This window comes from Pelobates fuscus, chromosome 3 (genome assembly GCF_036172605.1).
Source record: "Pelobates fuscus isolate aPelFus1 chromosome 3, aPelFus1.pri, whole genome shotgun sequence".
Taxonomy (NCBI): Eukaryota; Metazoa; Chordata; class Amphibia; order Anura; family Pelobatidae; genus Pelobates; species Pelobates fuscus.
Window position 1 is genome coordinate 427018727 of NC_086319.1, and position 12604 is coordinate 427031330.

Here is a 12604-nt window from a genome sequence, read left to right on the forward strand (position 1 = left end):
AATCCTTCAAATAAGATTTCATAAGTTTTACCGCTGGTTGTAGTAGGGTATCTATATATTGGGACAAATTACATAACGGAGAGTTGATCCCGGACACAATGGGTCTGCCGGGGGGGTGTTGAGCGTCTTTGTGTATTTTTGGTAAAAAATAAATTACTGGGATTTTAGGATTTTTTACAAACAGGTAATCAAATTCTTTTTTGTTCAGAATATTTTCATCTAATCCTTTTTGTAGAAAGGTCATTATTTTTTGCTGTATGGATGATGTGGGATCCCTAGATAATTTCTCATATATAGCAGTATCGTTTAGTTGTTTATAGGCTTCATTAATATACATTGAACTCGATTGGATAACTAGACCCCCACCCTTGTCAGCAGGTTTAATAACAATTTCTTTGTCTTGTTGCAATTGTTTGATAGCTCTCTTTTCTAGTGCATTTAGGTTCTGTGCATCATATTTATTGTATTTAATTTTATTAAAATCTCTTAGCACAGATTTCTCAAACATCACTAGTGGGGCTGATTTAAAATGATAGGGATAAAAAGTAGATTTTGGTTTGAGGTCCGTGTTAATGTAAGCAGATTGCTCGGTGGAGGTAGGGGGAGGGAGGGATGACGGGGGAGGGGGATTGGTTTCTGGGTTATGCGCATTAAAAAATCTCTTAAGTGTAGCTTTACGTACGAATTTATTGACATCTAAAAATGCTTCAAAGGGTTTAAAAGAATTTGTTGGGGCATATTTTAGTCCTTTGCTTAAAACTGAAATCTGTGCTGCATTTAAAACTTTTTGTGATAAATTAAATATGCCAGCATCTGATTCTTTCGGAGCGGTTTTTATCTTTCTAATCTCTCTTTTTTGTTGTCTTCTGCCGCTCCGTTTGCCTCTGGGCTTAGGGTTCTTTTCTTTGCTCTTGTTGGGTATGGTGTATTTACAAAAGTGTTTTCAATTTCGGAGTCAATAGATAATAATTGGTACCTATTGGTATGTGTAATGGGGGTTTCACTGTGATTTTTATAGTAGTGGCTAGCAGGGGCGTATTAGCCGCGAGGCAAACAAGGCATTTGCCTTGGGCGGCATTTTCCAGGGGGCGGCAAAAAAAGCCGCCCCCAAATGCCCAAGGCAAATGTCTTGTTAGCCTTGCGGCTAACAGACATGCCGGTGGGCTGCTGGGCGATCGGGCGGCCCTGCCTGCCTGGCGGGCGGGCGGCCGGCCGGCGAGGGAGCACTTCCCCTGAGCTGTCTGCTCAACTCCCTCGCCAGCCGCAGAGTGAGGGTCGGAGGCGGAGCCGGAATATGACGTCATATTCCGGCTCCCAGCCTCACTCTGAGGCGCGCGAGGGAGCTGAGCAGACAGCTCAGGGGAAGTGCTCCCTCGCCGGCCGGCCGGCCGCCCGCCCGCCCGCCATGCAGGGCCGCCCGATCGCCCAGCAGCCACTGGACCACCAGGGAAGAAGAGACACCCCCCCTCCCCAGCATTCCCAAAGGTAAGGAGGGGGGGGTTAATTAAAAAAAAAAAAAACGTGTTAAAAATAAATATAAAAAACATGTGTTAAAAATAATTTTTTTAAAAAAAATGTGTTAAAAATAAATTAAAAAAAAGTGTTAAAAATAAATTTAAAAAAAAATGTGTTAATGTGGGTGTGTGTGTGTCTGTGTGTGTGTCAGTGTGTGTGTCTGTTAGTGTGTGTATGTTAGTGAGTGTGTATGTTAGTGAGTGTGTGTGTCTGTTAGTGTGTGTGTCTGTTAGTGTTTCTGTCTGTGTCTGTTAGTGTCTGTGTCTGTTAGTGTTTGTGTCTGTTAGTGTCTGTTAGTGTTTGTGTCTGTGTCTGTTAGTGTGTGTGTCTGTGTCTGACTGTGTGTGTCTGAGAGTGTGTGTATGTTAGTGAGTGTGTATGTTAGTGAGTGTGTGTGTCTGCTAGTGAGTGAGTGTGTGTCTGTTAGTTAGTGTGTTTGTCTGTTACTGAGTGTGAGTGTGTCTGTTAGTGTGTGTGTGTTTCTGTTAGCTAGTGTATGCGTATCTGTCAGTGAATGTGTGTGTGTGTATTTAGTATGCGGGGCGGGGGGAAAGGTTGGGTGGGGGTGGCGCGGGAGGAGGGGGGGCGCGGGGGGAGGGGGGGCGCCTGAGTTTTGTCCTGCCTAGGGCAGCACAAAACCAGGATACACCACTGGTGGCTAGGCCTTTGGGTTTTTGGTGAGTGTTTGTAAGTATCGGGACTCCGTGCATTGTAGTAATTGGAACGGGAATCTTGGTGCATAGACGTATAGTAAGGAGTTCTTCGTGGTTTGAATGTGGCTGATCGATGGTATGAGGATGTGGGTGCATGATTAGGGTTGAAATTCCTATAATAAGGCCTCGGTTTGTGGGGGGAATGGTGAGGGGGTGGGTGAGTGGGGTGATTGGAGTTTTTGGTGACATATGGGGATTCGTGACGTGTATTTGGTGCTGATTGTCTTTGGATTGTCTCATTGTTTTATTTTATTTTATTTTATCTCATCTTATTTATTCTTTTTTATTTATTTATTACATATAAGTGTCTAGAAATATCTCTATTGCTTTTTGGTTTTAATAAGTTTATTTATGTGATGTCTATATACTCATTTTATTTTCCCTATTTGCACTATTACATCTAATGTCATATTTGATATGCCTAATCAGCTAGTACCATTCATACTTGATTAATTCATCCATTCATCTATTTAGAATTAGCCAGTATATGTTATACTTAACTAATTCATTTAATCATTCATTTATTTACCTCCTTAACCAACTTTTATACATATTTAAATATGTATTTTCCGAAAATTATCAGTCTATAATGATTTATTAACGAAAGGGCTACATTTCCCATGCGCCCTTTCGCCGATCTGCCGATCACGTGACCCGCGTGCCATCCTCCTATTGGCCGCGGGTCACGTGTTGTTTCACGATCCGCCCCTCATGCAATAGGTGCCGCCCACTCACTGGACGTCAGCATTGCCTACAAGACCTCCCCACTTTGCAGAAGCCGATCACGTGACCGACGCACTACATTACCCATGGTGCTGTGCGGGTCACGTGACGTGCGATTTTTAAAACTTTATTCCTCTGAAGTTCTAAACCTCGTTTTTAAAAAATAACGATCAGATATGACTAAAACAAACGTTTTATTAAAGATACACTCCTTTGGTTTAAATTTTAAACTCAATTTTAAATCTGTTTCTAAATGTACAGTGTATGATTCTGATTGGCCACCTAACTATGATGTCATTTTGGCGCCATTTTTTAAAGTACTAGTGTACCTATATATACTATTCATGTGCCAGGATATATGTTATACCATTTTGATAAAGCCCCAGCGGTGAAACGCGTTATGGTTATTTTATATTTTTGTGTTTTAAATAATAATGATTTTTTGGTTAGATATATGCACCATTATCATTTTTTATACACAACTATAATTTTTATTATTTCAACTATCTTTCCTGGCATTTTTATACTATATATCCTGAAGTGGGGATTATACCACTAACGCTACCCAAAAAGTGCAGTGAGACCTGCACTTCTTTTGTGAGTATATTTTATCTTATTTTATTCATCACCCCAAAAATACCATCAGAGAGCACTATCTGCTGTTTTTATCTTCTTCTTCTGAAAGTTGGACCAAACCCCTGGAGGACAAGCACCAACACATCCTGTAAGCGGGGATTATTCCGCTATATGCCTACAAACCCAGAGCTGGCTATAGCTCATCTAAATGTGATTGAAATACATATGATTTAATACTACTACGTTTACTGTAATACACTCCGCACGATTGGTCCTCTCTTCTTGTGTCTTCCATATCACCCCCACAGGTGAAGTCACCCCCACAGCGGAATTAGAGACTAAAACCATTTGACCTTCTGACACACATTGGAACTTATTTACTATTATTATTATTTTTATTGTTGTATAGTTTTTACTGATTATTTTTTAACTTTGGCGCAACCTTTCTCTGTTTTCTACCTTGTATTCCTTGTATAGAGGGTTAGAGGGTTACCCTCTATAAGGTTGCTGCCTGTCCAATATATTATTAGCGCTAACCTACACCCCTTTTTCTTGCACCCCAAGGAATTCCCATCCCAACTCCTCGGGCAATAACCGCTCAGCCCGCGCTTTCTGTGTTGAACAAGAAAGCCCTCTGGAGGAATATCTGGGACCCTTACATGAAGCCAACCCCGTATATGCCGCAACAGACAACCGACAGCACCATCCACAGAAGGTACTGTTGGAGGGCCGTCCGGCACAGGGGTTGAGGGACACGGGGGCCACTATTACCCTTGTCCAGGGGCGACAAGTACCGGCGCATAAGCGCTCCACGGACACTGTGGCGGTCAGAGTGGCTGGACGGGACATCTACAAATTACCCACAGCTCAAGTGCATCTTGATTGGGGTGCGGGAAAAGGACTTGTGAGGGTGGGGATCATGGATAGCTTACCCGCTGAGGTTTTACTGGGCAACGACCTGGGACCCATGACTTCTGCCTTTGCCCCATCATATAACGCAGAGGCACACCCAGTCACCACCTGGTCACAAGCAGGACATGCTCGAGACCCTTCACCAGTGCGGGAGACTCAGGTAAGACCGAACCCGACTGTGCCTAACCCCCCTTCCCCATTACCCTGGGATACTCCTACAGCCTTTGAGGCTGAAACTAAAACCGACCCCACTCTCCAGAAATACAAGGAGAGAGACAACTCAGGGACAGGGGGATCAGACCAAGAGACGTTTGTATGGGAGCAGGGCAGACTGTACAGGCATACTGAAAAGAAAGGGAGCCATAGGAGGCAGTTATTAATCCCTCACAAGTATAGGCGAGATATTCTCCGGGTGGGTCACGATATCCCACTAGCGGTAACCCGGACCCTCAAGCGTATTACCCATACCCTCTTCTGGCCAGGGGTACATGCAGATGTACGCTCATATTGTATACTTGTGAAGTGTGCCAAAGGGTAGGCAAAAGAGGAGACCACCCTAAGGCACACCTCGTGAATATGCCTACCATAGAAGAACCGTTCAGCAGGGTAGCCATTGACCTAGTAGGACCCCTCGCCACTCCTAGCCAGTTCTTATTTTGACCCTCAAATCGCAGCCTCGACTCGTTTTGTGGGGAAAGGGTAGCTAGTGGGAGATTCTACACTTGCAGGTCTCTACCGATTCCAGCTCCGTTCGACTCTCCGTGTTCGGGAACCAGGACATCCAAACGATCCAACCTCCTGCTAGACCGGAGGCAATCGTAACAGCTACCTTTCAGCGGATGGTGGACCGGCTCCTAGATGGGTTACAAGACTACACCTGTGCAAATCTCGATGATATTGCCATATTCAGCAATACCTGGCAGGAGCACTTGGCCCATATAGGAGCGGTTCTAGACAGAATCAGGGAAGCCGGTCTGACGTTGAAACCGGCTAAATGTAGTATTGGGATGGCTGAGGTACAGTACCTGGGCCATCGAGTGGGCTGTGGCAAGCAGAAGCCAGAACCATTCAAAGTAGAGGGCGTAGCCCAATGGCCTACCCCTAGGAATAAGACCCAGGTGTTAGCTTTTCTAGGGACAGCCAGATACTATAGAAAGTTCGTCCCCAATTATAGCGCCCTGGCCAAACCCCTGACTGACTTGACCCGTAAGAACCTTCCCCGCCAAGTAACCTGGACCCCGGAGTGTGAGCAGGCATTCCAACATCTGAAAAATGCAGTTATAAATGCCCCCGTCTTGGCAGCTCCCAATCCAACTAAATGTTTTCTTGTTCACACAGACGCTTCTATGTTTGGATTGGGGGCCGTACTGAGCCAAGTCGGGGCCGATGGCGGAGAACATCCCGTGGCTTACATCAGTCGCAAGCTGTTACCCAGAGAAGTAAGCTACGCCGCCATCGAAAAGGAGTGCCTGGCTGTGGTGTGGGCCCTCAAGAAGTTGCAGCCGTATTTATATGGACAGGCTTTTTCCTTGCTCACGGATCACAACCTATTAATATGGCTGAACCGGGTGGCTGGGGACAATGCCAGGCTGCTGCGCTGGAGCTTGGCGCTGCAGCCTTTTGACTTCAACATCCAGTACCGCCCGGGCAAACAAAATGGAAACGCTGACGAGATGTCTAGACAAACTGACTTGGAGCAATGATCCGTGAGCACCCCGGACATCCCCAAGCCAATCCGTGCTGGATCAGACTGTGTATGCCGGCTTGTGGGCAAGGGGGAGCAGTGTAGCGGATTGTGTTAAGCCTGTCCTGTAAAAATTTGTGTATATTGCATTTCGTTTTATTCCATTCATGTATAGTGTATAAGCTGTATAATTGCATATGTGGGTTCTGTAGATTTCATACGAATGAAACTACCGAACTATCAGACCACCCCAGTGAGAAGGGTGCACCTCGTGCCTATTAAGTGCCTGGGTGCACAAAAATCTCAGCGGTGTTTGGTCGTCGAGTGTCTGGAACTCAAATCGGACACTCAAACAACCGAACACCGTTGAGACCTCCAGAGTTCCGTAACTACTGAACGGAGGGACCAGGCTACCCCCCGTTCGGTAGAAACAAAGTGCCAAACAAGGGAAATACAATGCATGTAGTATTAAGTGTGGATGGCAAGGATTACTATACGTTTTAACTGCCGAACGGAGACCGACCGCAGGGCCCAAATACATGGAGCCTTTTCCGGATACCATCTCGTGTGCGGTCGGTCAAACTTCACCCTCCACCTAACTCCCGAATCCCTGGTCCGATCTGGGTGAATTTTGGATATATTATTCACCTAGATCAGGGCTACCTGGCGGTACCCTAAGAATTATGCTACCTACTGGTTTAGGGGTACATCCAGGTTTTGGGGAAATGTGTGTTACAGTTAAGAGGATTATGAGTCACATTGAGGGGAGGAGATGTGTGGGAGTTAACTGTGACTGTATTGGTTAATGTCCTAATGTTTGTAAATCCCTCCCTTGCATGGGAGAAACTCTTAAAAGGAGACTGTGAGAATAAACGTCAGTTCTGCTCCTGATGCTGTGTGTCGTCCAGTCATTGGGATTGCTGTTGGGATATTGTTGGATTACTTTGCCTGCTGAAATTACTACTGCTTAAGGATTTACAATACTTGTTCCTGAGCCTCACTGGGATCTTAAGTGGAGAATAGCTGTGGAATATCAGCTCTCCGCTACAAAGGTTTCTACTGGTATTTCAGAAAATGTGTGAATTATGGTTTGTACTTGTAACAGATCCTGCTATCCCTGAAGGACAGATCCTTGCAGCTTCTCCCGAAATCCCAGCTGAATAAAAGTAAAGTAGTGATTATAGCTCCCAATCGAGACTTCATGAAGGGGTAAAATGATCTGGTTTAATGTTGGCCACACTCGGCCTTTTATGATGGTCTTCCAGCAAGGGTTACTCCCACAGGGACCTTGTGGAAGACTGTGACACAAAATACAGTAACCAATCATTTTACATCACAATAATAAACACACCCACACAAACAGAGTAATCCCTCCTCTCTATCCTGGAGATAATTGGCTTAAGTGGTTGGAGTAAACTTAATTATCTCCAGGTAGAGAGAAACATTTTCTTTTTACATTATAACTAAACTGTATTAAAATCTATAATTCATATTTTGCCGAATGGAGTCCCCATGTTCAACATACCCCTAGATTGCTTTGATCTGAGCGCATATTAGAGTCGAATAGCGCTCAGATCCCACGAACACAGTTCAAATGCCATCGGGTTAAATATTTTGTTCACCAGTTGTTCGTGCAAAATGTATCAGAGAATGGCTCCATGCTTTCAGCTACCTGGGGTCGGTCTTATTTCGTATGTTAAAAGTCCCGAACAGTATAGTGTTCGTGTATTAGAAAATGAATGGGTTGGATGTGGGTAATCCTCAGCGGTGTTCATCTAAATAGGTGTCCGAAAATAGTTCCATAGCGTCGACGACCATTTACCGCTGAGCATTTGACGATTTAAAATGGCCGCCGCCACGTGTTCGACAAACGAACGATGACCACACAGCCTTTCGACAAATACTTGTGGTTAACCGCAAAGGCTGGGTGGTTAATGAGCTGCACACGACCATTGTAGGTGGTCTGATTGTTCGGGAGTTTGTTTGGTTATTTTAACAAAAGCACGAAAGGGCCAAGCATTCGAAAATCATACAAAAGTAACTGTCTCCAATGATTCGGCAAAACAGGGGTTTTGTCACAATACTGCTAAAGACAGAAAGTGTGTGAATTATGGTCTGTACTGGTAAGAGCAGAGAGTGTGTGAATTAAGGTTTGTACTGGTAAGGGCAGAAAGTGTGTGAATTATGGTGTCTACTGAAAAAGGCAGAAAGTGTGTGAATTATGGTGTGTACTGGTAAGGGCAGAAAGTGTGTGAATTAAGGTTTGTACTGGTAAAGGCAGAAAGTGTGTGAATTATGGTGTGTACTGGTAAAGGCAGAAAGTGTGTGAATTATGGTGTGTACTGGTAAGAGCAGAAAGTGTGTGAATTATGGTGTGTACTGGTAAGAGCAGAGAGTGTGTGAATTATGGTGTGTACTGGTAAGGGCAGAAAGTGTGTGAATTATGGTGTGTACTGGTAAGAGCAGAGAGTGTGTGAATTATGGTGTGTACTGGTAAGAGCAGAGAGTGTGTGAATTATGGTGTGTACTGGTAAAGGCAGAAAGTGTGTGAATTATGGTGTGTACTGGTAAAGGCAGAAAGTGTGTGAATTATGGTGTGTACTGGTAAGGGCAGAAAGTGTGTGAATTATGGTGTGTACTGGTAAAGGCAGAAAGTGTGTGAATTATGGTGTGTACTGGTAAAGGCAGAGAGTGTGTGAATTATGGTGTGTACTGGTAAGGGCAGAAAGTGTGTGAATTATGGTGTGTAGTGGTAAGGGCAGAAAGTGTGTGAATTATGGTGTGTACTGGTAAGAGCAGAGAGTGTGTGAATTATGGTGTGTACTGGTAAGGGCAGAAAGTGTGTGAATTATGGTGTGTACTGGTAAAAGCAGAGAGTGTGTGAATTATGGTGTGTACTGGTAAGGGCAGAAAGTGTGTGAATTATGGTGTGTACTGGTAAGGGCAGAAAGTGTGTGAATTATGGTGTGTACTGGTAAAGGCAGAAAGTGTGTGAATTATGGTGTGTACTGGTAAGAGCAGAGAGTGTGTGAATTATGGTGTGTACTGGTAAGAGCAGAGAGTGTGTGAATTATGGTGTGTACTGGTAAGAGCAGAGAGTGTGTGAATTATGGTGTGTACTGGTAAAGGCAGAAAGTGTGTGAATTATGGTGTGTACTGGTAAAGGCAGAAAGTGTGTGAATTATGGTGTGTACTGGTAAGGGCAGAAAGTGTGTGAATTATGGTGTGTACTGGTAAGGGCAGAAAGTGTGTGAATTATGGTGTGTACTGGTAAGAGCAGAGAGTGTGTGAATTATGGTGTGTACTGGTAAAGGCAGAAAATGTATGAATTAAGGTTTGTACTGGTAAGGGCAGAAAGTGTGTGAATTAAGGTTTGTACTGGTAAAGGCAGAAAGTGTGTGAATTATCGTGTGTACTGGTAAAGGCAGAAAGTGTGTGAATTATGGTGTGTACTGGTAAGAGCAGAGTGTGTGAATTATGGTGTGTACTGGTAAAGGCAGAAAGTGTGTGAATTAAGGTTTGTACTGGTAAGGGCAGAAAGTGTGTGAATTATGGTGTGTACTGGTAAAGGCAGAAAGTGTGTGAATTAAGGTTTGTACTGGTAAAGGCAGAAAGTGTGTGAATTATGGTGTGTACTGGTAAGGGCAGAAAGTGTGTGAATTATGGTGTGTACTGGTAAGAGCAGAGAGTGTGTGAATTATGGTGTGTACTGGTAAGAGCAGAGAGTGTGTGAATTATGGTGTGTACTGGTAAGAGCAGAGAGTGTGTGAATTATGGTGTGTACTGGTAAAGGCAGAAAGTGTGTGAATTATGGTGTGTACTGGTAAGGGCAGAAAGTGTGTGAATTAAGGTTTGTACTGGTAAAGGCAGAAAGTGTGTGAATTAAGGTTTGTACTGGTAAAGGCAGAAAGTGTGTGAATTAAGGTGTGTACTGGTAAAGGCAGAAAGTGTGTGAATTAAGGTTTGTACTGGTAAAGGCAGAAAGTGTGTGAATTATGGTGTGTACTGGTAAAGGCAGAAAGTGTGTGAATTAAGGTTTGTACTGGTAAGGGCAGAAAGTGTGTGAATTATGGTGTGTACTGGTAAGGGCAGAAAGTGTGTGAATTATGGTGTGTACTGGTAAGGGCATAAAGTGTGTGAATTATGGTGTGTACTGGTAAAGGCAGAAAGTGTGTGAATTATGGTGTGTACTGGTAAAGGCAGAAAGTGTGTGAATTATGGTGTGTACTGGTAAGGGCAGAAAGTGTGTGAATTATGGTGTGTACTGGTAAGAGCAGAGAGTGTGTGAATTATGGTGTGTACTGGTAAGAGCAGAGAGTGTGTGAATTATGGTGTGTACTGGTAAGAGCAGAGAGTGTGTGAATTATGGTGTGTACTGGTAAGAGCAGAGAGTGTGTGAATTATGGTGTGTACTGGTAAAGGCAGAAAGTGTGTGAATTATGGTGTGTACTGGTAAAGGCAGAAAGTGTGTGAATTATGGTGTGTACTGGTAAAGGCAGAAAGTGTGTGAATTATGGTGTGTACTGGTAAAGGCAGAAAGTGTGTGAATTATGGTTTGTACTGGTAAGGGCAGAGAGTGTGTGAATTAAGGTTTGTACTGGTAAGGGCAGAAAGTGTGTGAATTATGGTGTGTACTGGTAAGGGCAGAAAGTGTGTGAATTATGGTGTGTACTGGTAAAGGCAGAAAGTGTGTGAATTATGGTGTGTACTGGTAAGGGCAGAAAGTGTGTGAATTATGGTGTGTACTGGTAAGAGCAGAGAGTGTGTGAATTATGGTGTGTACTGGTAAGGGCAGAAAGTGTGTGAATTATGGTGTGTACTGGTAAGAGCAGAGAGTGTGTGAATTATGGTGTGTACTGGTAAAGGCAGAAAGTGTGTGAATTATGGTGTGTACTGGTAAGGGCAGAAAGTGTGTGAATTATGGTGTGTACTGGTAAGAGCAGAGAGTGTGTGAATTATGGTGTGTACTGGTAAGGGCAGAAAGTGTGTGAATTATGGTGTGTACTGGTAAGAGCAGAGAGTGTGTGAATTATGGTGTGTACTGGTAAGAGCAGAGAGTGTGTGAATTATGGTGTGTACTGGTAAGAGCAGAGAGTGTGTGAATTATGGTGTGTACTGGTAAGAGCAGAGAGTGTGTGAATTATGGTGTGTACTGGTAAAGGCAGAAAGTGTGTGAATTAAGGTAAAGACAGAAATTGTGTACTGGAAAAGGCGGAAAGGTAACCAAAGACTGGGGGGAATAAACTGTTTCATATTTCATTCATTAATTGCATGTGGTACAGTGTGTAGCTATTTGCTTTTTTTGTATTTGAGTGTATGTATAATAAGTAGTATTTATATAATAGCTAGTATTTATAGGACTCAAAGCGCTTTTGCAGCTGAATAATAATAGATGTTATTGATAGGACTCATTTTATCAACCTTAGAAGGGCTGAGTTGCATGTGTCAGGATTGAACCTGTGACCTTGCATTTGTAGTCAGGGAATTTACCAATTGAACTACCTCACCAGGTATATGTGTAACGTGATGGTGTATGTGTCCAGTGTGTGCCTTGTGTAGGATCATCATGAATGTGTGTGTGCATGTGTAAGATCATTTCTGTGTATGAACTAATAACAGTGTATGCATCATTATGTGCCATTTGGCACTTTATAGTTTACAGCTGGGCATTTGATGGTCTTAAAGTAATATGTATTATGCATATAGGAGGGGTTATCAAATATATTTTTAGGTTAAAGTCTCTGGTCAATTCGCAACCCTGACTCTGCCACATGTATAGAGTAATTACTCACTTTGCTGGTGAAACAACTTCAAAACAAAACCGTCTGTCAGCATCAGGACACAATTTTACTGCACAGAGTCGAAGATCAACCACCACAACAGTCAGAACATCCTGCGCAAAAACAAAACATCATGCAATTTTCAAAAATGTAATTTTCATCATTATACAACACAATCACAGACACAATGAACACATAGTGAACAAGCATAACAGTACACACATCATTAACAGTAACAATGACAGACACAATGAACACATAGTGAACAAGCATAACAGTACACACATCATTAACAGTAAGACAGCACAATCACGGCCATAACAAACACATAGTGAACAAGCAAAACATTACACACATCATTAACAGTAACAAAGCACAATCACAGGCACAGTGAACAAGCATAACATTACAAACATCATTAACAGTAACACAGCACAATCACAATGAACACATAGTGAACAAGCATAACAGTACACACATCATTAACAGTAACAATCACAGCCATAGCGAACACATAGTGAACAAGCATAACAGTACACACATCATTAACAGTAACAATCACAGCCACAATGAACACATAGTGAACAAGCATAACATTACACACATCATTAACAGTAACACAGCACAATCACAGGCACAGTGAACAAGCATAACATTACACACATCATTAACAGTAACACAGCACAATCACAGCCACAATT

At 43.2% G+C, this 12604-nt stretch overlaps 1 protein-coding gene across 1 annotated transcript in view; it reads right to left on the reverse strand.

The window, feature by feature from the left end:
* Positions 1 to 12604, reverse strand: part of ACAP1 (ArfGAP with coiled-coil, ankyrin repeat and PH domains 1) — a 292765-nt gene that overhangs the window by 103187 nt on the left and 176974 nt on the right. The window contains exon 12 of the mRNA XM_063449848.1: positions 11916 to 12016. Within this exon, the coding sequence (XP_063305918.1) occupies positions 11916 to 12016 (101 nt within the window). The remainder of the gene's footprint in view (positions 1 to 11915; positions 12017 to 12604) is intronic.